Raw genomic sequence first — 25,788 nt, 5'->3', positions numbered from 1 at the left:
TACCAACTTCTGTCCTGGAAGTCCTTGGTGTCCTTGCGTTTTATACTTCTCCCTCCCCCTCCCCCCCTTCCCACGCCTCCTCCCCCCAAGCCCTCTCCCTTCCACACATCTCCCTGCTCTCAAATGTTGTGTTTGTGTGCTTCCCCTTCTCTCCCCATCTTGTCTTCCGCTCCCTCTTTTTATATATTTTGTTTGTCTGGTTGATTTGTTTGTGAAGTAAATGTTAGCTCTTTCACGAGCCTCGATTCAGTATACACAAAAAAAAAAAAAAAAATTACACAAGTCGCAGAACTTTTAAACTTGACAGTTCCATTATCCCCAGTACAAGACTCGGTTCATATCCCTTTCAAAGCATTCAAGAACTCTCAAGTTTCCTGCCAAGGCACTCAACACAGATACAAGAATTGGTACAAACCTTCAGCGGTCGTGCTGCAATGACATGGTACACCAGTAGGTTCACAGTTCGGTCCCGAAGGCTGGCTGCTGCCCACAGACCATCTCACAGGTTCTCGGTTTAGCTCCCGTGCAGCGAACGTGGTACACCCGGAGCCTCCCCACTTACGACAGTTCGTAGCCACCTGATTCAGAAACTCCAAGTCATGTGTAACGCATGGCAAGGGGTCCCGCCAATAAAGGAAGGAAGAGTAAGCGGCCTCTGACTTCTCGATTCCTGAAGTAGCTCTGGAGGTTTGACATTGCTCAAGCATTACCTCAGAAGTTCCAAATGGCAATGCAGCCTTCATGGGATCACTGACGCTATATCCAATCGACAATGTAACTGCATTGCTATCATGAATTAAATGCCTTGGCAAGTGCAAGTCCCATTTTTCACTGGTTCCTTCGTGTGCTCTACTCTTCCATAAACTTTCAGTCATTTGACCAGCGTCGCTGTCTTTTTCCAGCGAGACACCCTGCCCTAGATCGCATCCACCTTCATCACAGCACGTCCTGCCTGTTAGACGCTGCACCTTGTTGGCAGCGGTATTATTTCCCTGCACAGCACTGGAAGTTTCCTTCTGCTGTTCTGCACCACCTTGCCTGCAATGCCAGTGGAAAAAGAGAAGGAATGTAATTAGAGAATTGGCAATTTTAAAAAACGACAAGATGAAGATTAAAGATGTAGTGATTTCTTCAGTCAGTTCTTCAGTGTTGGAACACAACATGAACTACAGCGGCATTCAGTAGAGAGCATACCTCCGCCTGGTGAACAGTTTACGTTTTGTATCTCAGAGTAGACCAGAAAATCACAATTAATCAGAATTAATCACAAGAATTACCATAGGTCAAGTCTTTCATACCCTGATCGACCCCTCGTTTTTGGCAATATCACCCAATGGTGAAGAATCACTTACAAACTTCTACTAGCTGGATCTGGATCTTCACCAAAATTGAATAGATTCTTCCTTGTCACACACACAACCTGTCCAACAAGTTTCGTCCAGATCCATCCATAACTTTTTGAGATATCCTGCTATGTATCGTTTTTGGCCCCATCTTCCAAAAGTGAAGAATCACTTAAAAAATTAAATAATTCCCATATCTGAATCCATATTCAGATCTTCACCAAAATCTAATCATATCGTCCTTGCCAGACACCCAACTGGTCCACGAAATTTCGCCCAAATCCGTCCACAACTTTTTGAGATATCCCGCTATGTATCGTTTTCAGCCCGATCTCCCAATGGTGAAGAATCACTTCAAAAAATTCTAGTATCCGGATCCGAATCCGGATCCGGATCTTCACTAAAATCCCATATTTTCGTCCTCGTCACATACGCTACATCTCTGCCAAATTTTGTCCGAATCCGTCCACAACTTTTTGAGATATCTTGTTCACAAACGGACAGATAGATGAAAAATCACTCATTGAGCGACACTTGGAAAACCAGAACAAAGTAGAATGGCACTCAATAGACAATCCTTTTGACCTCACAAATAATTGGTGGTTGAATTCAGTAAGCTGATATGAAAATCCAATTCAAATTTCAAGTCAATCAGATGAAAATTGAGGCTTTTATAAATTCAAAAAAGTGGTTGACCTTTGGCCCATGTTGATCTTTTAGCCAAAGCTGATCTTTTAGCCACAGCACTGGAAGTTTCCTTCAAGTTTCAAGTCAAATTTCAATTTTAGAAATTTGAAAAAAAGTGGTTGACCTTTGGCCTATTTTGACCTTTTGGCCTATGCTGATCTCAAAAATAGTTGTTGGTTGAATTCAGTTAACTGATATGTAAATCCCATTCAAATTTCAAGTGAATCAGATGAAAATTTAAGATTTTAGAAATTTGAAATTGTTGTTGACCTTTGACCTATGGTGATCTCAAAAATAGTTGGTGGTTGAATTGAGTAAGCCGATATGCAAATCCTATTCAAATTTCAAGTCAATCGGATGAAAATTGAGGATTTTAGAAATTTGAAAAAAGTGGGTGACCTTTGGCCTATGTTGACCTTTTGGCCTAAGCTAATCTCAAAAATAGTTGGTGGTTGAATTCAGTTAGCCGAAATGTAAATCCTCTTCAAATTTAAAGTCAATCAGATGACAATTGAGGATTTTAGAAATTTGAAAAAAGTGGTTGACCTTTGGCCTATGTTGACCTTTTGACCCCAAAAATATATATGATTTTGTCGGACCACAAACTCTACCATTTGGTAATGTTTCGTGAAGATAGGTTTAAAATTGTGTCCTGTAGGCAAGTGTAAGTGAGCGGACAGACAAACACACACACAAACAAACACACAAACCGGAGTGAGCAACATACTTGCAAAAAAAAAAAAATTTTTTTTTTTTGCCAAGTAACAAACAAACAAACAGCCAGACAGAGGTGAAAACATAACCTCCATCCACCTTTGGTGTCAGAGGTAACAAACCAAAATGGCACTCGGTGGAGAGCATACCTCCGCCAGACTGAACAGTTTGAATGAAAATGAATGATCGTTTTAAGGCCATTTTCCCCGCCAGATCAGGGGTTAGCCTTGCGGGCCCCATGACAATCATGGTTCCCTGTTTGAGGCAATGTTTTTATGGCCGGATGCCCTTCCTGGCGCCAACCCTTAGTCGCCTCTTACGATGCGCAGGGATACGGTGTACCTATTCTAAACCGGGGTACACACCGGGATAATTCATCCCAGCAAGCTGGTACTCAATTTGCCGACCTCGGAATGATGACAGGCTGAGTCTGGTGTTATTTTTAATGTTAACTGAGTCTGTTAACCCTGGTGTTAATTTTAGCGATCGACCGGGATTCTAACCCAGGATCCTAGCATCCCAAGCCGGCACCCCAACCGCTAAGCCAACACCATGGACTGAACAGTTTGACTGAACAGTTTGATATGTCATATCTGTTTTGTATCCCACTGATAGGTCATATCTGTTTTGTATCCCACTGATAGGTCATATCTGAATCCGGACCTTAATCAAACTCTTATCGGCTTGTTCTTCTCACTTACCCAACTCATCCACCAAGTTTTGTCATAATCCATCCACAACTTTTTGAAATATCATGCTACATATAGTTTTTGGCCCCATTTCTCTATGGGGAAGAATCACTTTAAAAAAAAAAAAAGATTAAACATCAGATCTTCACCAAAATCGAATCGATTTGTCCTCGTCACACAACCAACCTGTCCACCAAGTTTTGTTTGAATCCGTCCATAACCTTTTGAGATATCCTGCTATATATCAGTTTTAACCCTATCAATCAGTGGTGAAGAATCACTTAAACAATTCTCTAATCCGGATCTGGATTTGAATCTTCACCAAAGTTTGATCAATTCTTCCTCGTCACATACCCAATCTGTCCACCAAGTTTAATCTGCCCAAAACTTGATATCCTGTTCAAAAACAAACAGACAGGGGTAAAAACATAACCTCCACCCACCTTCGCTGGCAGAGATAATAAAGAAAATAACTAAAATAGTTGATCAAATTTGATCAGTTCAGTCGGACCATGCTTTCGTACTCTCAACAGAATGAATGAATGATACCTCTCACTCAGCAATTTATTGAGGAATACACTTATGGTTACACAGACCTGAAAATAAATAAAACAAAACAAAAAACGATTAAAATGTAAACCATAAACCCAGCCTCCATTATTATCAAATTTAGTCCAATTCAAATCTAATTTTATTTAGATATTTCAAAAAGCTGGGGATGAATTATGACAAAAGTTGGCGGATGAGTTGATTAGGTGACAACAACAACACACAACATGCATTTTAAGGCCATTTTCCCTGCTAGAGCGGGGGTTAGCCTTGCGGTCCCCATGACAATCTTCTCCATTTTGGATTAGGTGACAAGAACAAGCCAATTCGATTTTGGTTTCGGTCTGGATCCAGATTAGGCCAATCAGAACAAATTTCGAATATAATTGAGTTTTCTGATGGAAATCCACCACATTTGTTTAAACCAGAATCTAGTTGAAGGATTGGTGTGGTGTTTACAATACATTGTGCAAGTGAGGCCAACTGTGCAGGAACGTACATGTTGCCATTGGTAATTGGAAGAAACTTTTACCCTTTCCTTTTACCGACCGATTCAAACAGCTCAATGCTGGACACTCCGGTATCTGGTTATTCTTGGTCCTGGCGGAGGTACGTCGACCATTCTTGCTCTCGTGGCGGCCTCAAGAGCTATGCATAATGTGGTACAGTACTTTTACATTGAACTTTTCATGAAAGGCTTAAACATTCTTTTAAAACTTTTTCAGACATTTAAAAGATAGACACTCGGATGTGCTTCAATTAATTTTGGTTACAGTGGTTACAGTGGAAAGACTAAGGTGTCTCCTTCAAGCGACATGTGGCAGCAACCTCTGGCTGTTGTGAGAAGTGGAAAAGTGGTACCGCAGAAACCGCGGTTGTGGTTAAAGAGGAGCGTTGAGAAAAATGAGAGCATCAAAGTTGGAACATGGAATGCTGGTACAACGACAGGCCAGGGGAGAGAGTTTGGGGATACCATAATGAGAGGGAAAAGTTGACATCTTGTGTGTTCAAGAGACAAAATGGATTGTGAAGGGTACAAAAGAACTAGAGGGATACAAATTGCATTGCTGTGGAAAATTGTCATATTGAAGGAGTGGAAAGGGAAAGTACTGGAAGTGAAGTGAATTAGTGAAAGGTTGATTCTAGTGAAGCTGGTGGTGGAGAATGCACTGGTGAATATAATCTCAGCATACGTGCCACAAACTGGGTGTTCAGACCAGGTGAAAGAGGCATTATCCAGAGTAGATGGAAGACCAAGTCAGGGTACCATCTGGAGAGAATGATATAATTGGTGCAGACTTAAATGGCCGTGGAGGACAAGAAGTTGGTGGATATGAATTGGAACATGGAGGAAATGGATATGGCTGGAGAAATACACAACAACAACAACAACAACAACAACAACAACAACAACAACAACAACATGCATTTTAAGGCCATTTTCCCTGCTAGAGCGGGGGTTAGCCTTGCGGTCCCCATGACAATCTTCTCCATTTTGCCCTATTTTCTGCATCTCCCCTTGTTAACCCCCTTGCCCGCATTTCTTCTTCCACCATCTTTAGCTAAGTCGTTCTCGGTCTTCCCCGTCCTCTACTTCCTTCTACATTCATTTCCATCACTCTTCTCAACCAGTCACTTTCATCCTTCCTCAACAAATGACCAAACCATCTCAACCTGTTCCTCTTCACAGCATCAATCACAGGCTCTATTCCCATCATCTTTCGCAATTCATCATTTGTCTTCCTCTCTCTCATTTGTCTTCTGTCTAGCCTGGTGTTGGCTTAGCGGTTAGGGTGCCGGCTTGGGATCCTAGAATCCTGGGTTCGAATCCCGGTCGATCGCTAAATGAACACCAGGGGGGTTGACTCAGCCTGTCATCCTTCCGAGGTCGGCAAATTGAGTACCAGCTTGCTGGGATGAATGATCCTGGTGTGTACCCCGGTTTAGAATAGGTACACCGTATCCCTGTGCATCGTAAGAGGCGACTAAGGGGAGGCGAATAAGGGTTGGCGTCAGGAAGGGCATCCGGCCATAAAAACATTGCCTCAAACAGGGAACCATGATTGTCATGGGGCCCGCAAGGCTAACCCCTGCTCTAGCGGGGAAAATGGCCTTAAAACGATCATTCATTCATTCATATTTCTCTCAACGATACTCCGCATATCCACCGAACCATTCGCATTTCCACCCTTTTAAGAAATTGGAGAAATATTGGAGAAATACACAGGAGACACTAATTAAATATCAGGTTGTGCATCTGATATCTGATTAGCATCCTTGATCTACCTTTTTGGGATAGTTACCGAATTAACAAAAAACACCTCTGTGATCAGTCTGATCACAACTTGAATAATTTTCCTCTGATTTTCATGATTTGTTTTATGGATAGATCGTAGATGGGGACACATTTTCTTAATTTACACTCCATCCCTAAATGTTGAAGGTTAAGGTCATATGGTGATCCAAAATAAATATGGCTATCATTATATTGCGGGCCAAAGGTAAGTTGTACGAACCAGACAGGGGAGGCTTATCCTTGGTGATCGCAGATATCTAGTTAATTGTGATATTAGATATGCATCGCTATTGTAATAGATCGACGACGTCTCCCCTCCTAATGTCTGTATCTAAAAATCCCGATCCTTTTGACCCAATTTTTAATGTCCTTACCTCTGCAAACCTGTCAGTATATATATATATATATATATATGTATATATATATATATATATATTCAGAGTAGTGATGACAATGTACCAAAGAGCGCGCACAGCTGTAAGGACGAAGGACAGGAACAGTGGTGAGTTTGAGGTGAAGGTGGGAGTGCATCAGGGGTCGGTACTAAGTCCACTACTATTTGTAGCTGTGATGGAGGTGCTGGCTCGGAACGTAAAGGAGGGTTTACCGTGGGAGTTGTTGTATGCAGATGATCTGGTGTTGATTGCGGAAAGTATGGATGGACTGAAGGAGAAGATGAACAAGTGGAAGGAATGTATGGAGACAAAAGGTCTGAAGGTGAATATCGGAAAAACGAAGGTGATGGCAAGTGGTAAAGCATGTGGTGAGGTGGGAAGAACTGGGAAGTGGCCGTGTGCTGTGTGCAGGAAGGGTGTCGGAGTGAATTGCATTCAATGTACAATGTGCGCTGAGTGGGTTCATCAAAAATGTAGTGATTTGAGAGGGTCATTAACCAGTGTGGCAGCTACATTCAAGTGTAAGGTGTGCACAGAGGGAGCTGCAGATGGAGGAAATGTTGAGTTGGATCTTGGAGTTGGCATGAAGCTGGAAGGTGTGAAAACATTTTGTTACCTAGGAGACATGCTGAATGGAGAAGGTGGATCAGACTCGGCAACGGTTGCTAGAGTGAGATGTGCATGGAAGAAGTTTCGGGAACGGAGTGGCGTGCTGACGAGGAGGGGAGTGTCGTTGAAGCTGAAGGGAAAGGTGTATGCTGCATGTGTGAGAAGTGTTATGATTTATGGGTGCGAGACATGGGTAATGAACGTAGAGCAGCAACGAAGGCTGGAAAGGGTGGAAATGCGAATGGTTCGGTGGATGTGCAGAGTATCGTTGAGAGAGAGGAAGACAAATGATGAATTGCGAAAGATGCTGTGAAGAGAAACAGGTTGAGATGGTTTGGTCATGTGTTGAGGAAGGATGAAAGTGACTGGTTGAGAAGAGTGATGGAAATGAATGTAGAAGGAAGTAGAGGACGGGGAAGACCGAGAACGACTTGGCTAAAGATGGTCGAAGAAGAAATGCGGGCATGGGGGTTAACAAGGGGAGATGCAGAAAATAGGGCAAAATGGAGAAGATTGTCATGGGGACCGCAAGGCTAACCCCCGCTCTTGCAGGGAAAATGGTCTTAAAATGCCTGTTGGTTGGTGTGTATGTATGTATGTATGTATGTATATATATATATATGTATATGTATATGTATATGTGTGTGTGTGTGTGTGTGTGTGTGTGTGTGTGTGTGTGTGTGTGTGTGTGTGTGTGTGTGTGTGTGTGTGTGTGTGTGTGTGTGTGTGTGTGTGTGTGTGTATATATATATATATATATATATATATATATATATATATATATATATATATATATATATATATATATATATATATATATATTGTTACTGACACGACTTTGATGTTAAGGTGGGCCGAGCGGAATGGCCGTCGTGTCCGCACAAATTACCCGACTATACTCGACGTTGACGAAGTCGCGCTACGCTGGCTCAATAAGAAAAAGAAGACACCCGGCTGGGTTATAATGACACAATACGACACCAGGGGTTCAGTTCTCAAGACCTCCGGAGGTTATATTAAGGCGGAAGGTTAGATTACAACTACAAGAGGGACAGCATAGAAAGACAGGCACTTAGACACACTCTTATATTAACCCTAGACAGACGACAGATAAACGGGACAACGCTGACTCACACGGGGTTTGATGGCTAGGAAAGGCAGATAGCGATGGCTCAAGGTGCACTCTTGGCTCAAAGCAGGGTACACGGTTCGGTCCAGAGATGCGGGGAGGTCTCGTCGCAGCGCTCAGAGGTGACGTTCTTTCTCAGGCCTCTCCAAACTCAGGCGCATCTGTTTCAGCGCTCGCAGGTCCGTCTTTCTCCAGCTGGGGGCGAATCTCTCGTCACATCCGGCCCGTGGCCGCGTATATCCGGCGGGGAGTGACACGCCCTCGGCTCGTTAGCTCCGCCTCGTGGAATCGGCACGTTGCTTCTCATTGGGTGCGTGCGGGGGGTTTACCAGGCTCCGCCCTTGACGAGGAGCTGACAAGGAGCCCCTTCGTGGTAACCCCGTGGAGCGCATGGTCTGGAGCTAATCGAGCCGGTGTGAGGACGCATCCTCCCCCGCTCCGCCGCCATCTCCTCTGTTGTTGTTGTAATTGTTGGGGAAGAAGATGGAAGGAGGTATGGGAAAGGTCCTAAACTCACTACTGATGCCATATAATCACATTCTGGTGCAACGAAGAGTCATAATTAATGGAGACGAGGCCTTAACTGACATAGAATAAGAATAACTAGGAAGATGTCCGAAAGTTGTCTACGTGTGGTGCGGTGGACCTGGGCACGACATTTAATGGGGGAATAAGGGGAAGGTCGGCTCTACTGATTGTTATTTACATGCAATGGGACTAGGGAATGGGGGATTGGGGAAAGTTGGGGAGTATTGGAGAAAATAGGGGAATATTTACAAGCGGATATGGAGGCCAAATTCCATATTCGCAACATTGCACCCTTCTCTACCCTCGGGGCGTCCCGACCCGATAAATTTTTACCTACTTTAGTGTGGCACGCAATGTAGTTCCCTCTACTATTAACTCTACCCTGAGTGCGACAGTTTTACAGATATTCACAAATGAGTAAATATGTCCCCCTGCGACGTTGCACCCTTCTCCTCACAGAAACACACCCACAGGATAACCGAATCCGGAAAGAATTCTCAAACTAAACATACAGCCGGTAGGGAGCATTATTTACAAGACTACGCTGCTATTTACACTACGATCCAGGACCTGTTTTTGGAGGAACACATGCAGATGTTATGCATAGAGAGAGCGCGCTTGCCAACATCGATACACCAACCCACGAGTGCTCTGTGGCCGACGGCCTTTAATAACGTGCAGAGCACCCTTCCCGAGCATCAACAGCACCACCCCACCACCAATCGGTGCAGTCACCATTGTTCATTGGAATAAAAATAAATTCGACAACCCCTAACCCTGCAGGTGTCTCTTGCTCTTCTTGTGGTGCACTTGGTGTTAATTAACAGTGGTTCACCTTTATGGCATAGGTGCCACGTTGACCCATAGGTCCATCCCCGGGTGGTGCTTGGCCGCAAACGAACTGCGGTCCATTGTGGGTGGCCACAAACATTGCGGTCCATATGGTGTATCGATCCCGGCAGCAAACAGCGAAAGTGCAGGCCCACAACTGCGCAGCCAGCACCTCTCTCTCCTCTCTCTCTACCCCAAAGCCAGATCCTCGGAGGTGGGAGACAAAAGAAGAAACAAGTGAGTAAGGTGGTAAGGGCGCAAAAGTGCACGCAATGTAAGGTGATGCACACTGGGGGCACATGGGAACCAGGTGAGACAGGTACGTTCCTATCGTACGCCCCCCCCCCCACCAGGTAACCTACATGGCCCCTCCCTTACCCCTTACTGTATCCTCACAACACAACACTACCCATAAACATCTACTTTACAAATCAACAAACATCCCTACTGTCTTCCCCGTTCCTCCCATATACCAAATTCGTCTTCTCTCCCTCCTAACCAATCAAATTTGCCATTTTCAACTCTCATCAAAATTTGCCATCTCCAACTCAACCTCATAATTTGCCATTACCAATTCATCATCAGTCCCTCCTAGGGAGGGAGAGATGGAATCACCCCAATGTCTCATCCACGTCGTGATGCGTCTCACAAATCCAACAGCAATTCTCATTTCTGCAACACAAACAAAGAAAACACAGGTGTGGAGTCATCATCATCACCACAGGTAAGTGGCTGCGTATGGTGCGACAGGTTCATCAATCCTAACTATCTCCTAAATGACTTTAACAACTTTACACTACCCGGGGGCTTTCTCCGGCCAAACCATTGGCCCTCTTACACTATGGGTTCTAAAAACCAATTCCCATTGGCCAAACTGTGGTGCTCTTCAATTTGGGGTCTCACTCCCCCGATTCATCTCCCGGTGCCCTCGTACAATTTCTGGGCTGCGACGTGTACCTCTCCCAGTGGGTCTACCCACCTGCACACCTCCACCACTGCAGTTGCCTCCGAGCTTACCTGCTCCTTACCCTAACCTAACTACCTGGGGAAGGCCCTCTGGCACTCTCCCCACTCGGTGCCCTCTCTGGCACTGGGCTACCCGGGTCCGTCCTCCGGATCCTCGGGCCCCATCCACAACTCTACCGGCTCCCAGAGCCCACCTGCGGCCTCACCTGGCCGACATCCTCACAGTGGTGGAGTGCTCAACCAACTACACACACTAACAGGCTACACGCCCAGCCATTTCCACAACACTAATGCACCCATTCACAACACCATTCTGCAACCGCACCACAGATGCCAATATCCAACCACAATTTACCTGCACCCTCTACCTAACACTTACACTACCCGCCCCGGGTATCCGTGATGGGGGTCCACTCTTCCCCCATCCACACCTTCGCACCATGCACACCACTCCGTACCACTTACTCCAACTCTCTCCACACACCTGTACCTGCACACCTGTGCTCTCACACCTGGTGCCACCGGCACCCTTCTCTCCCCAAGCGCATTCGCGCTGATCCACAACACTCACTACTCATACACTACTCCACACACCTGTCCAGTTGCACACCTGTGCAATCACACCTGTTCAGTTGCACACCTGTGCAATCACACCTGTTCAATTCTCACACACACGCGGCATCATCTCATCTAACTACTCCCTTCTGAAACTTGCGCTTCCCAGTCGTCCCTTTAAACTATTGCGCTCCCTCGTCATTATCATCCATACTAATCTACCTGCGTCCCCACTACAGGTATCAGTCACTAACTAATCTTAACGTCACCTAATGTCATCTTCTAGGGCCCTATCAATATAACCTAACCCACCCGGGCTAGTTTTCACTGCCATACACCCCATAAACTATTGCTCCTTTGCCCCACACCTGTGAGGGATGGTGGATTTGCCATCCCACCACATCGGGGGTCTCTCACTACCAATTTCGCTCGTCCAAATCCAACAAATTAAAAATTTGCCAATCACTACCCATCATCTGCCAATCACTACTGCCAATCCCTTGCCAATCACCAAATTTTGTTTTTCTCCAATTTTGGGTCCAAAACACTAACCTCATCACCCAGTCGACTCACTAATACCTCTCGGTGCGCCAATCCCTGTCCAAAGCCCGGCTTCGTAAAGCCAAGCAATGGATGCTGGTTGTTTTGTGCCAGCGGCTGGATGCGTCCGGCACTCGGTGCAGGGACGGGGGCTTACCCGGGCCGAGATCCCACGCATCACCTCGGCGTGGAGCCATCCAATGTCCCGATCTCGACCTGCCGGAATGCCTCAACAAAAAGTGGTCGCCATGACGACCCTTTCTATCGGGCTGCCAGCTCCGCCTAGTGGAGCCTGGACGCGGCCGTTCAAAGCGAGGCCCGGCACGCACCGAGGGAGGGCCTGCTTCGGCTAAAAGTCGCTCTAACCTCTAACCCGTGTAACGTCGATGCTTCACCTGCATGCTTACACCCCGCAGCCCGTTCCTTGCTCACACATCCAGCTGTGCCCATGCTCCTCGTACCCTTCCTTACACACCCAGGTACCCTCATTCCACTCACAGCCTTGGTCACACACCTGACCACCGAACACTTTGGCACACATTCGTTGGTCGCACACCTCACCAATACACCGCTTCGCACCCCCTCCTCGGTCACCTCCTCTGTGACAATCACAGGTGTGCCCTCATTCGCACACCCAACCACGTGCCTCACCACCAACTCCAGCGTGCATTCCCACTCACGCTCTACCATTCCAGGTGTGCATCCTTCCATCCCAGGTGTACATCCTCGCTCACCTGTCACAACTAACTCACGCTCCATGTCACTCTCACTACTTTCACCTCCATTCCTGACAGCGCACTCACCCTTACTCTTGACAGCACACTCTTTCCCCATGCACCTGTCCGTCACACACCTTTCTCGCGCACACTCTCCCGTTACACCCTCTGTAACACTCACCACACCACGCTTCCATGTGCTCCCTCGCACACGCGCTACGACCGACTCACTCTCGCCAGCACCCTCACTCCTTGGCACGCACTTTTTCCTCACACACCCCAGAGTCGGACTTTCTCGCACACCTCCTCTTTCGCACACCAGACCTGTCGCACACTTCACCAGTGGCCTCTCACGAACACCCGGGTCCATCTCGAACCCCAAGCCTCTTAAATCACCTGGCGCATCATACGCACGACCATATTGGTCACCACTTACACCGGGTCCTCTTCCTCTTCGCTTCTCCTCCATCACCTGCGAATCCCTCATCCGGTTAACGAGCACATCACGATCCAAACACAGACTTTGGACCAATTCTTTTATCTCCTCTTTTATCTCTTTGTTATCCCCTCTCCGTCGCTTCTTAATTTCGCTCACCCCTTCTTCCACTTCTTCTAATTTGTGCCTCACCTCTTTTATTCCCCGGTACGTCTCCTCAAGCTCGTCCTCCAAGGCTACCTTGACCGTTTCCATGTGCGTCCTCACCTGCCGGTCCTTCGTCTCCATTACCTCTACCACCTCGTCCAACCTCGTTGTCAGTCCCTCACGTATCATCTGACATTGCCTCTGTGTCGCTATCAAGTCGTTTTTAATTTCTTTTTGTGTCGCCTTTAAACCTCCTAATACCGCAGTGTTCCTTTGAACCTGCTCCACTAACTCCGTTTGTCCCACCGTCAGCTGTTCCACCTCCTGCGTCAGGACCTCTATGCCCCCTTGTAACTTTACAGTCCCCTTTCTCACCTCCTTCTCCATGTGCTCCTTACAGTGCCTCACCTCCTCGCGCACTCCTCCGACCTCCTCACTCACTCCTCTTCTGATCTCCTCTCCCATCACTTGCATCTCCTGCCCAGATGCCACCCTCATCTGCTCCATTTCCTCCCTGTGAGCATCCAGTTTGGTTTCTACCCCCATTCTGACCCCCTCTATCTGCTGCTCCATTTGTTTAACTTCCCTTTCCGCTTGGTCCCTCATGTCCCTCAATTTGCCTTCCATACTGTTTTCTAACCCCTCTAACCCATTTTTCACTCCCTCTATCTGATTCTCCTGGGCAGCCATTCTATTTTCTACCCCCATTAACCCATTTTTCACTTCTTTTATCCCGTTGTCTAACCCCTCAAAATTATTGTCTAACTTCCCAATTTTCTTGTCTAACTCCTCAAAATTATTGTCTAACTTCTCACCGGTACCCCTCGCTTCGTCCCTCATTACCCCCATTTGGTTTCCCATTACCCCCATTTGGCCCTCTAATCGCCCACTATCAACCCTCATTTGGCCCTCCATCCTATCCATTTTTGCATTCAGTTGGGTCAAGAATAATCTGAGGTCAAACCCGGTTTGCCCAGCGTCCCCAGCCGCCACCGCAGGCTCGCCCTCCGCGGCGCCGCTATTTTGGGACCCTTCAACCACGTGAGCGAGCGCGCCATTTTGCGCGCCCGCTACTTCGTGCGTGACGGCGCTATTTTGCGAACCTGCCGCCCTCACTGCTTCGCTCTCCTCATGTCCCTCAATTTGGTCCCGGACCGACCCTGCTTCACTCTCCCCTACCGGACCCCAGCCGTCTTGATCCGCCATAGCGCGACTTGCAAAATTCGAGTTTCGTAAAACAAAACAAATTTCGGCCGCTCCAAATTTTGACCAAATTTTTTTTTTTTCCTCTATTCGTTTTTTTTTTTTTCAAAATTTGGTCGGGCCTCGAATCCCACTCCTGACACCAATTGTTACTGACACGACTTTGATGTTAAGGTGGGCCGAGCGGAATGGCCGTCGTGTCCGCACAAATTACCCGACTATACTCGACGTTGACGAAGTCGCGCTACGCTGGCTCAATAAGAAAAAGAAGACACCCGGCTGGGTTATAATGACACAATACGACACCAGGGGTTCAGTTCTCAAGACCTCCGGAGGTTATATTAAGGCGGAAGGTTAGATTACAACTACAAGAGGGACAGCATAGAAAGACAGGCACTTAGACACACTCTTATATTAACCCTAGACAGACGACAGATAAACGGGACAACGCTGACTCACACGGGGTTTGATGGCTAGGAAAGGCAGATAGCGATGGCTCAAGGTGCACTCTTGGCTCAAAGCAGGGTACACGGTTCGGTCCAGAGATGCGGGGAGGTCTCGTCGCAGCGCTCAGAGGTGACGTTCTTTCTCAGGCCTCTCCAAACTCAGGCGCATCTGTTTCAGCGCTCGCAGGTCCGTCTTTCTCCAGCTGGGGGCGAATCTCTCGTCACATCCGGCCCGTGGCCGCGTATATCCGGCGGGGAGTGACACGCCCTCGGCTCGTTAGCTCCGCCTCGTGGAATCGGCACGTTGCTTCTCATTGGGTGCGTGCGGGGGGTTTACCAGGCTCCGCCCTTGACGAGGAGCTGACAAGGAGCCCCTTCGTGGTAACCCCGTGGAGCGCATGGTCTGGAGCTAATCGAGCCGGTGTGAGGACGCATCCTCCCCCGCTCCGCCGCCATCTCCTCTGTTGTTGTTGTAATTGTTGGGGAAGAAGATGGAAGGAGGTATGGGAAAGGTCCTAAACTCACTACTGATGCCATATAATCACATTCTGGTGCAACGAAGAGTCATAATTAATGGAGACGAGGCCTTAACTGACATAGAATAAGAATAACTAGGAAGATGTCCGAAAGTTGTCTACGTGTGGTGCGGTGGACCTGGGCACGACATTTAATGGGGGAATAAGGGGAAGGTCGGCTCTACTGATTGTTATTTACATGCAATGGGACTAGGGAATGGGGGATTGGGGAAAGTTGGGGAGTATTGGAGAAAATAGGGGAATATTTACAAGCGGATATGGAGGCCAAATTCCATATTCGCAACAATATATTGTTGCGGATATGGGATTTGGCCTCCATCCATATCCGCTTGTAAATATTCCCCTATTTCCCCAATACTCCCCAACTATCCCCAATCCCCCATTCCCTAGTCCCATTGTCTGTAAATAACACTCTGTAGCCCCGACCTTCCCCTTTTTCCCCCATTAAATGTCGTGCCCAGGTTCACCGCATCTCACGTAGACAACTATAGGACATCTTGCTAGTTATTCTTAGTCTATGTCAGTTAAGGACTCGTTTCCATTAATTCTGACTCTTCGTTGCACCAGAATGTGATTGTATGGCACCAGTAGTAAGTTTAGGACCTCCCTATACCTCCCCGCATCTCTTCCTCATGAAACAACAACACCAACAACAACAACAGCGGCGCGGGGAGTGCGCGTCCTCACTCCGGCTTGGTTAGCCGCCATTGACCATGTGCTCCGACGGGGTTACCCCTCAGGGGCTGACTGTCAGCTCCTCGTCAAGGGCGGAGCCCGGTAACCCCCCGCACCCAATAAGAAGCGGCGGACCGATTCCATCTGGGGCGGAGGGCGTGTCACTCCCCGCTGGACAAGCGCAGGAAGACGGAGGTGACGTCAGATGCGCCTCAGCTACGAAGGAGAACGGACGCCACCTCCAGCGCGACGATACCTACCCGCATCTTTGGACCGGACCGAGTCGATTCTGCCCCTGAGCCAAAGGTGCACCTTGAGCCATCGATTCTGCCCTTCCTTGCCATCAATCCCTGTGTGAGTCAGTCTTGTCCCGTTTGTCTGTGGTCTGTCGGGGCTAAGATAAGACCGTGTATAAGTGCCCACCTTTCTGTGCTGTACCTCTTGTGCCGTGTAATCTAAACGTTCTGCATATCCCATATTATATCCTCCTCCGGAGGTCTTGAGAACTGTACCCCTGGTGTCGTGTCATTTAACCCAGCCGTTGTGTCCTTTCCTTCATTGATCTAGCGTAGCGCGATTCGGCCAACGTTCGAGTATAATCGGGTAACTTGTGCGAACACGGCGGCCATTCCGCTCGGCCCAGCATAACATCTTAATAAGTCGTGTCCGTAACAATTGGTTGTCAGGAGTTGGATTCGGACCTGGGACTAAATTTGTTAGGCCCAAATTTTGGGACACCAATTGTGTTAGTATAGTAACAATTGGTGTCGGGAAGTGGGATCGGTCCCGGAGCGCGTTTCACGCGCTCAAAATTATAAAGGCGAAATTTGATTTTGTTTTACAAAAATAAAAACCCGAATTTTGAAAGTCGCGCTATGGCGGATCAAGACGGCTGGGTTCCGGTAGAGGAGAGTGGGGTAGAATCGACCCAGGACCCCAGGGAAGAAGTGGGGAAAATGGTGGAGGAGAGTAAAGAAGGTGTGGTTGAGGAGGTATCAGGTGCACAAAATGGCGCTCTCGCGCACGTGGTTACAGCGGCACCAAATTTTGCCGCGCCCGTGACCGTACCACTACCAGCGGGCTTTGATGTGGGGGACTTCATGGCGCAATTCACCGAGATGCTGAGAATAGTGAGGGACGAAAGGAGGGCTAACAGTGAGCGATTGTTAAACAAAATTGAAGCAACAACGAACGGAATGAGGGCCGATAGAGAGGCAAGGGAGCAGAGGGACAGAGACCGCAAGTTGGGCGAAAGGGTCCCACGGGTGCACGACGAGGTAAAGCGGGTCGAAAAGCGCTGGTTGAGCGAAGCGGAGGAAAGCACGGGTACAATGACGGGGGTAGAAATCGCGACCCGGGGTTTGGAAAAGCCGGCGACCGATGAGGTAGAGGGAATTTTATTAAAGCCAACGGTCGTCGAGGTGAACAAAGAAATTATGGGTATAGTTGAAATTGGAGAGACCGGGGACTTAAGGTTAAAAGAGCAACAATCGGAGGAAGGAATGGAAATTGCTCAAAGTCTAAATGCACATCCTGATGCTGTACTCGCTAATCCAAATGGAAGTTTGCAGGTTTTGGTGCAGGGAGGAAGAAGAACCCTGAAGGTGAGACGTGCTGTATATTGTGCGGGTAGATTTTGTAAGAGGATGTTTAGCGACAAAATAATTTTCGCGCGCTTGGGATCGAGGAAGCATCCGGGCGTTGGTGAAGGGTCCCGTGTGAGTGGAAATGGCACGCGTGGGAGGAAAAAGTGTGCGTCGGCGAGTGGGTGTGTTATAAAGTGTGGGAGTGAAACCGAGTGCGAGCGAGAATGCACGTCGGGGTGTACGGAGTGCGACACGAATAGTGAGTTGGTGATGGCGCAGGTGCGAGAGGGCACATCGGAGCGCGAGTGTGAAACCGAGTGCGAGCGAGAATGCACGTCGGGGTGTACGGAGTGTGACACGAATAGTGAGTTGGTGATGGCGCAGGTGCGAGAGGGCACATCGGAGCGCGAGTGTGAAACCGAGTGCGAGCGAGAATGCACGTCGGGGTGTACGAAGTGTGACACGGAGAGTAAGGTGGTGGTGGAACGTGTGCGAGGAAGCACACCTGAGTTGGTCATGGCGCGAGTGTGGGAGAGCCCATCCGAGCGTGTTAGTGGGTGGATGCAAGAGTGCACGCCCATGGTGAGTGTTACGGAGGACGTAACGGAGGAGAGGTGTGGACCAAAGTGTGCGCAAGAGTGTGCGCGAGAGGTGTGGTGTGTAACAGGGAGAGCGTTGGTGGAATGTACGGACGGCGTTGGAACGCCAGGTTTTGTGAGGGTGAAAGGGGTAGCGTATGCTTGTAAGCATGCAAGTAAAGCATCGACGGTAACCGGGTTAGTGGTTAGAGCGACGGATAGCCGATGCGAGCACTCGGTGCGAGGAGCCCTTTGTGGGATGCAGGGCCCGGCGCGGATCGAAGCTGCGTCGCTTCTCTTCGAAGCGTCGTTGCCGATTCGGGCTTGGCCCCGCCCCGCACGGTCGAGTCCGGGCCTTGTCGGGCCAGGCGACCGGTCCGGTTCAAGGGCGAGTGGGAGGAAGCGGAACGGTGCCCCCTCGTGGGGACGGGGTTCCGACCGGGGGAGATTGAGCCATCGGGCCCGGGACCGCAAGGTGCCGCGCCGAGATGGTGCGTGGAGCCTCGGTCCAACCAAACCACCTCCCTTGAACCGAAAGCCGGACGGATTCAACCTGCAGGCGACCAAACCACCCGAATTCATTGCTCGGCTTTACGAACCGAGTTTAATGATGTCACGGCGCACCGAGAGGATCTAATAAGTAGACGGGTGATGAGGATAGTGTTTTGGCCCCGAAATTAGAAAAACAAAATTTGATGATTGGCAAAGGATTGGCAGTAATGATTGGCAGATGATGAGTAGTGATTGGCAAATTTTTGATTTGTTGAAATTTGATGTGCAAAATTGGTAGTGGGAGATGCCCGATGTGGTGGGATGGCAACTCTGTCATCCCTCACAAAGAGGGGGCAAATGCGCTATAGTTTATGGGGTGTATGGCAGTGAAAACTAGCCCGGGTGGGTTAGGTTATATTGTAGGGATCTAGAAGAGATTGACATTAGGTAACGTTAAGTTTAGTTAGTGACTGATACCTGTAGTGGGGACGCAGGTAGTTTAGTGTGGATGATAATGACGTGGGAGCGCAATAGTTTAAAGGGACGACTGGGAAGCGCAAGTTTCAGAGGGGAGTAGTTAGATGAGATGATGCTGTGTGAGAACTGGACAGGTGTGTGGAGCAGTGTATGAGTAGTGAGTGTGTGGATCAGCGCGACTGCGCTTGGGGAGAGAAGGGTGCAGGTGGCACCAGGTGTGAGAGCACAGGTGTGCAAGTACAGGTGTGTGGAATATATGGAGCAGAGAATGAGTGGTGTGGAGAGAGTTGGAGTAAGTGGTACGGAGTGGTGTGCATGGTGCGAAGGTGTGGATGGGGGAAGAGTGGACCCCTTTCACGAGTACCCGGGGCGGGTAGTGTAAGTGTTAGGTAGAGGGTATAGGTAAATTGTGGTTGGATATTGGCATTTGTGGTGCGGTTGCAGAATGGTATTGTGGATGGGTGCATTAGTGTTGTGGAAATGGCTGGGCGTGTAGCCTGTTAGTGTGTGTAGTTGGTTGGGCACTCCACCACTGTGAGGATGTCGGCCAGGTGAGGCCGCAGGTGGGCTCTGGGAGCCGTTAGTGTCGGTGGGGCCCGAGGATCCGGAGGACGGACCCGGGTAGCCCAGTGCCAGAGAGGGCACCGAGTGGGGAGAGCGCCAGAGGGCCTTCCCCAGGTAGTTAGGTTAGGGTAAGGAGCAGGTAAGCTCGGAGGCAACTGCAGTGGTGGAGGTGTGCAGGTGGGTAGACCTGCTGGGAGAGCTACACGTCGCGGCCCAGAAATTGTGCGAGGGCACCGGGAGATGCATCGGGGGAGTGAGACCCCAAATTGAAAAGCACCACAGTTTGGTCAATGGGAATTGGTTTTTAGAACCCATAGTGTAAGAGGGCCAATGGTTTGGCAGGAGAAAGACCCCGGGTAATGTAAAGTTGTTAAAGTCATTTAGGAAATAGTTAGGATTGATGAACCTGTCGCACCATACGCAGCCACTTACCTGTGGTGATGATGATGACTCCACACCTGTGTTTTCTTTGTTCTGTGTGCAGGAAATGAGAATTGCTGTGTGGATTGGTGAGACGCATCACGACGTGGATGAGACATTGGGGTGATTCCATCTCTCCCTCCTTAGGAGGGACTGATGATGAATTGGTGATGGCAAATTATGATGTTGAGTTGGAGATGGCAAATTTTGATGAGAGTTGAAAATGGCAAATTTGATTGGTTAGGAGGGAGAGAAGACGAATTTGGTTTATGGGAGGAACGGGGAAGACAGTAGGGACGTTTGTTGATTTGTAAAGTAGATGTTTATGGGTAGTGTTGTGTTTTGTGGATACAGTAAGGGGTAAGGGAGGGGCAATGTAGGTTACCTGGTGGGGGGGGGGGGGGGGCGTACGGTAGGAACGTACCTGTCTCACCTGGTTCCCATGTGCCCCTAGTGTGCATTACCTAATGTTGCGTGCACTTTTGCGCCCTTACCACCTTACTCACTTGTCTTCTTCTTTTGTCTCCCACCTCCGAGGATCTGGCTTTGGGGCAGAGAGAGAGGAGAGAGAGGTGCTGGCTCCACAGTTGTGGGCCTGTACTTTTGCTGCTTGCTGCCTGGATCGATACACCATATGGACCGCAATGTTTGTGGCCGCCCACCATGGACCGCAGTTCTTTTGCGGGCAAGCACCACCCGTTGATGGACCTATGGGTCAACGTGGCACCTATGCCATACAGGTGAACCACTAATAGTTGGCCTCCTGACACCACAATACAGAAATGGACGCGGTTGGCGCCTTTCTTTATTTTTAAAGAAGCAAGAAGGCCAAGTGCACCACATGAAGGCAAGACCAGCGGCAGAACATCGGCCGGCTGCGACACCACCGGTGATTGTTGAACACTTTATTGGTGCACCGGATGGTGCTGACTGTACATTATGGGGTGGTGCTTTTGGTGCTTGGAAGGGGTGCTCTGCACATTATTAAAGGCCGTAAGGCCACAGAGCACTCGTGGGTTGGTGTATCGATGCTGGCATGCGTGCTCTCTCTATGCATAACATCTGCATGTGTTCCTCCAAAAACAGGTCCTGGATCGTAGTGTAAATATCAGTGTAGTCTCGTGTAAATAATGCTCCCTACCGGCTGTATGTTTAGTTTGAGAATTCTTTCCGCGATTCGGTTATCCTGTGGGTGTGTTTCTGTGAGGAGAAGGGTGCAACGTCGCAGGGGGACATATTTACTCATTTGTGAACATCTGTAAAACTGTCGCACTCAGGGTTGAGTTAATAGTAGAGGGAACTACATCTGAGTGCCACACTAACGTAGGTAAAGATTTATCGGGTCGGGACGCCCCGAGGTAGAGAAGGGTGCAATGTTGCGGATATGGGATTTGGCCTCCATCCATATCCGCTTGTAAATATTCCCCTATTTCCCCAATACTCCCCAACTATCCCCAATCCCCCATTCCCTAGTCCCATTGTCTGTAAATAACACTCTGTAGCCCCGACCTTCCCCTTTTTCCCCCATTAAATGTCGTGCCCAGGTTCACCGCATCTCACGTAGACAACTATAGGACATCTTGCTAGTTATTCTTAGTCTATGTCAGTTAAGGACTCGTTTCCATTAATTCTGACTCTTCGTTGCACCAGAATGTGATTGTATGGCACCAGTAGTAAGTTTAGGACCTCCCAATACCTCCCCGCATCTCTTCCTCATGAAACAACAACACCAACAACAACAACAGCGGCGCGGGGAGTGCGCGTCCTCACTCCGGCTTGGTTAGCCGCCATTGACCATGTGCTCCGACGGGGTTACCCCTCAGGGGCTGACTGTCAGCTCGTCAAGGGCGGAGCCCGGTAACCCCCCGCACCCAATAAGAAGCGGCGGACCGATTCCATCTGGGGCGGAGCTAACGAGCCGAGGGCGTGTCACTCCCCGCTGGACAAGCGCAGGAAGACGGAGGTGACGTCAGATGCGCCTCAGCTACGAAGGAGAACGGACGCCACCTCCAGCGCGACGATACCTACCCGCATCTTTGGACCGGACCGAGTCGATTCTGCCCCTGAGCCAAGGTGCACCTTGAGCCATCGATTCTGCCCTTCCTTGCCATCAATCCCTGTGTGAGTCAGTCTTGTCCCGTTTGTCTGTGGTCTGTCGGGGCTAAGATAAGACCGTGTATAAGTGCCCACCTTTCTGTGCTGTACCTCTTGTGCCGTGTAATCTAAACGTTCTGCATATCCATATTATATCCTCCTCCGGAGGTCCTGAGAACTGTACCCCTGGTGTCGTGTCATTTAACCCAGCCGTTGTGTCCTTTCCTTCATTGATCTAGCGTAGCGCGATTCGGCCAACGTTCGAGTATAATCGGGTAACTTGTGCGAACACGGCGGCCATTCCGCTCGGCCCAGCATAACATCTTAATAAGTCGTGTCCGTAACAATATATATATATCTAGCAGAAGAAGGTGTGTCAGAGATTTCAGAATAGCTCGGAGAAAGGGAAGGATGAGGCGGACAAAAGGTTTGATGGTGATTGGGTGAGGCGCAATGAGGTGTTATTTGAGGAGGGGGAAGAGTGAGGCAGAAGGTTGAGGAAGATGAAGGTGAAAGTTGGAAGGCGGAAGAAGCGGGGAGGACGCTTTGAGGAGGAGGGGTGAGAGGGGAGTCTAGGAGGGGAGGAGCGAGGGAGCGAGACTTCCGTTGAACTTGGGGACGACTAAGAAGACCTTTGTTGGTCGAAAGCTTGTCAAAAATTAAAGATCGAAGTCCTGAAGCCACGTCTGCGTCCGTCCGTCCCCCCCTCCCCTCCCCTCCTCACCCCCCTCCCCTCCCCCACCCTTCTCCCCTCCCCCCCTCTTCTCCCCTGCCCCCCCCCCCGTTCCCCTCCCCTCCCCCGCCCGGCAATGCCGGGTACTTCTGCCGGGTCCCCCCCTCCCCCTCCCACCCCCTTACCCCCCCCCTCCCCCCTTACCCCCCCCTCCCCCCTCCCATCCCGCACCCTCCCATCCCTCACCCTCCTCCCCCCTCCCACCCCTCCCGCGTCTGTCCTCCCACCCCTCCCCCTTCTGCTAGATATATATATATATATATATATATATATATATATATATATATATATATATATATATATATATATATATATATATATATATATATATATATATATATATATATATATATATATATATATATATATATATATATATATATAGTTACGGTTCGCGGTTAAGGATGTTATATTTGCCGAGCAGAGGCCCCGCGACCTAACAGTTTCCCCGATTCACCCAAACGTTGGCCCGATCGCGCCACAGCTATTCAATGTGGAAAACTCTAAAACGACCGAATGTAAAGAGGAAGAAGAAGACGTACAGAAGAGTAACGGGATTTATTATTACACACACAAGCAAAAAGGAGCAGTCACGGTTATGTACAGGGACATGAAAAAGCAGGTGACACAGTGAAAATTACGAGCTTATACAGACTTAATTGACTACCCAGGACAGAACAAACAGAAACTGACTCACACGGGGAATTGCAGAGTGGATTGGCTGGAAGGAGAGCGAGGTCCAAATGGGTCCGGCAGCACGATCGGCTCGTTGGGCAGCCGCCGTTCCTTCGCGGCCCTGCTCCAAACTGCCGTCCAGGCCCCAAGCGGCTGTTGAGTGTTGTTGCTGCTGTGGACGCTGCTGCTGCTGCTGCTGTGGACGCTGCTGCTGCTGCTGCTGTGGACTCTGCTGCTGGCGAGCAAGGCGACGAATAGCAGGCTTTGTGCTTCCCTGGATGATCTCCTTGCTCTCTCTTGGACCTCACAACCCAGCTCTCTCTTTTGCACCTCACCACGCAGCTCAGCCTTGGACCTCACAACTCAGCTCTTGTCATAGCGCATCTCGTAAGAGCTCATCTCTCATCTCTGTAAAAGCTCATCTCTTTTGTACCTCACCACGCAGCTCAGCCTTGGACCTCACAACTCAGCTCTTGTCATAGCTCATCTCGTAAGAGCTCATCTCTCATCTGCTTGGGGAACGTCCCGCAGCGGGTTATATAGGCCCCGCCCCTCAACCTTCGCGAACCTCCTTGATGTTTCTCTCCACACCCTCTCCAAGTCCAACCCCTTGTTCGTGGTTGGTTGAGTGGGGCTGGCTCACTCCTCCCGTCTATGACGAGGTGGGGACCCGCCTTTCTTCCCCGATCCTGCCTCGTGGCCAATGGCGGCAATTGTTGGTTGGCAATGCGAATGGCAATTGATGAAAGGGGAAATGGAGGTTTTTGGGAATGGGAATGAAGGGAATCTATCTTTTTCACTTGGTGCAATGGAGTGTCATGTTAATGGACGACAAAGCCTTAATCTAAAACACATAATAAAGATATAAGCTACTGAACAAGGGTTTTATCGTGTCCTTCAATGTGTGCTTTATGGAATTAACTACCGGGACACCCTTTTAACCTTTACACAACACTGGAGGCAGGAGGGGCCAGAATCAACCAATGATAATAATACACACAGCAATTTACCACAATTCAACACAATAAAAAAAATACAGTCCTTATATGCGCAACACTGCACCCTCCTCCTCTTAGGCACGTCCCGGGCCTACAACTTTAATTTAGTGTGACACGTAGGTGTAGTTCCCTCTACTTTTAACCTGACCCTGAGTGCGACAGTTTTAAAACATAAATAAATATGTCCCGCTGCTCCATTGCACCCTACCTAACGGACTCACGCCCACAGTTAACCGAATTGCGGAATGGTCTTCAAACTATACACTGACGGTGGGGAGCATTATTTACAGTGACGCTACTTTATTTACAAAACGCAACCCAGGACCTGTGATTGTTCTTTCTGGGGGGGGAGACAGTCTGCTCTGCATCAATGCGCCATGAAAGCACCCACAACGCACCAACACACCCTCAAGCACCAATCGGTGCCCAGTCATCATAGTTCATGAATGTTCACTGAATAAAAATAAAAACAACAACCCCTAACCCTGCAGGTGATCTCTTGCTCTTCGGCTCCCTCTGCTAGCTATTTGCTTTCTTCCAGATGTTGTCATTTTCTCTCATTTTCTTACTGGCGGCCTATTTGAGCATAAACTGAAATGCACCCAACGTGTCCATTTTTATTTATTTTATTTATGGCCCACAGGGCCGACTAGTGTGGTTCACCTGTGGGGCATCGGTGCCCTGTGGCCAAGGTCCGCCAGCAAGATTTCGGGCCTTCATGGCCGGTTCCAGCAGAGGGGCCATGCCCCAACCCATGGGGTCCATAAGTGGTGCTCGACCACAGTGGTGTGGTCCATAATGTGGTGCATCGATGCAGACAGCTGGTTCTGGGAGTTCCGGGCGCACAATGGCGGACTCACGCACGCTCCCCTCGGCGCCCAGTGGCGCTCAGGTCCTCATGTGGGAGACAAAGGGGGGAAGACAGATGAGCGAGGGGTAAGGTCACAAGGGTACACATCAATAAGGCAATGCAAGGCGAAATGCGTACGGAGAGCGAAGTGAGAAAGCTCGTCCCTACCGTACGTCACCCCCCCTGTCACCTACACTACCCTTGCCCTTACCCCATATGTACAAAAATCTACACATTTACAAATTTGTCACTACTGTCACGTCTTCCCCATATACCAAATTCGTTCCCACAATCCCTCGAACCAAAATTTGCCATCACCAATTCATCATCA

General features: G+C 49.0%; 1 protein-coding gene across 10 annotated transcripts in view; it reads right to left on the bottom strand.

Moving 5' to 3' along the window:
• The window catches only part of PPP4R1 (protein phosphatase 4 regulatory subunit 1), a 119,342-nt gene that overhangs the window by 47,962 nt on the left and 45,592 nt on the right, over window positions 1-25,788 (bottom strand). For all 10 annotated transcript variants that reach the window (XM_068126657.2, XM_068126655.2, XM_068126659.2 and 7 more), the window contains exon 11: window positions 416-1,038. In XM_068126657.2, coding sequence (XP_067982758.2) covers window positions 416-1,038 — 623 coding nt within the window. The remainder of the gene's footprint in view (window positions 1-415; window positions 1,039-25,788) is intronic.

The sequence above is a fragment of the Myxine glutinosa genome, chromosome 10, assembly GCF_964187855.1.
Source record: "Myxine glutinosa chromosome 10, kmMyxGlut1.1, whole genome shotgun sequence".
Taxonomy (NCBI): Eukaryota; Metazoa; Chordata; class Myxini; order Myxiniformes; family Myxinidae; genus Myxine; species Myxine glutinosa.
Note: the sequence above shows the minus strand (reverse complement) of the source record. Positions and strands in the feature narration are given on the sequence as shown.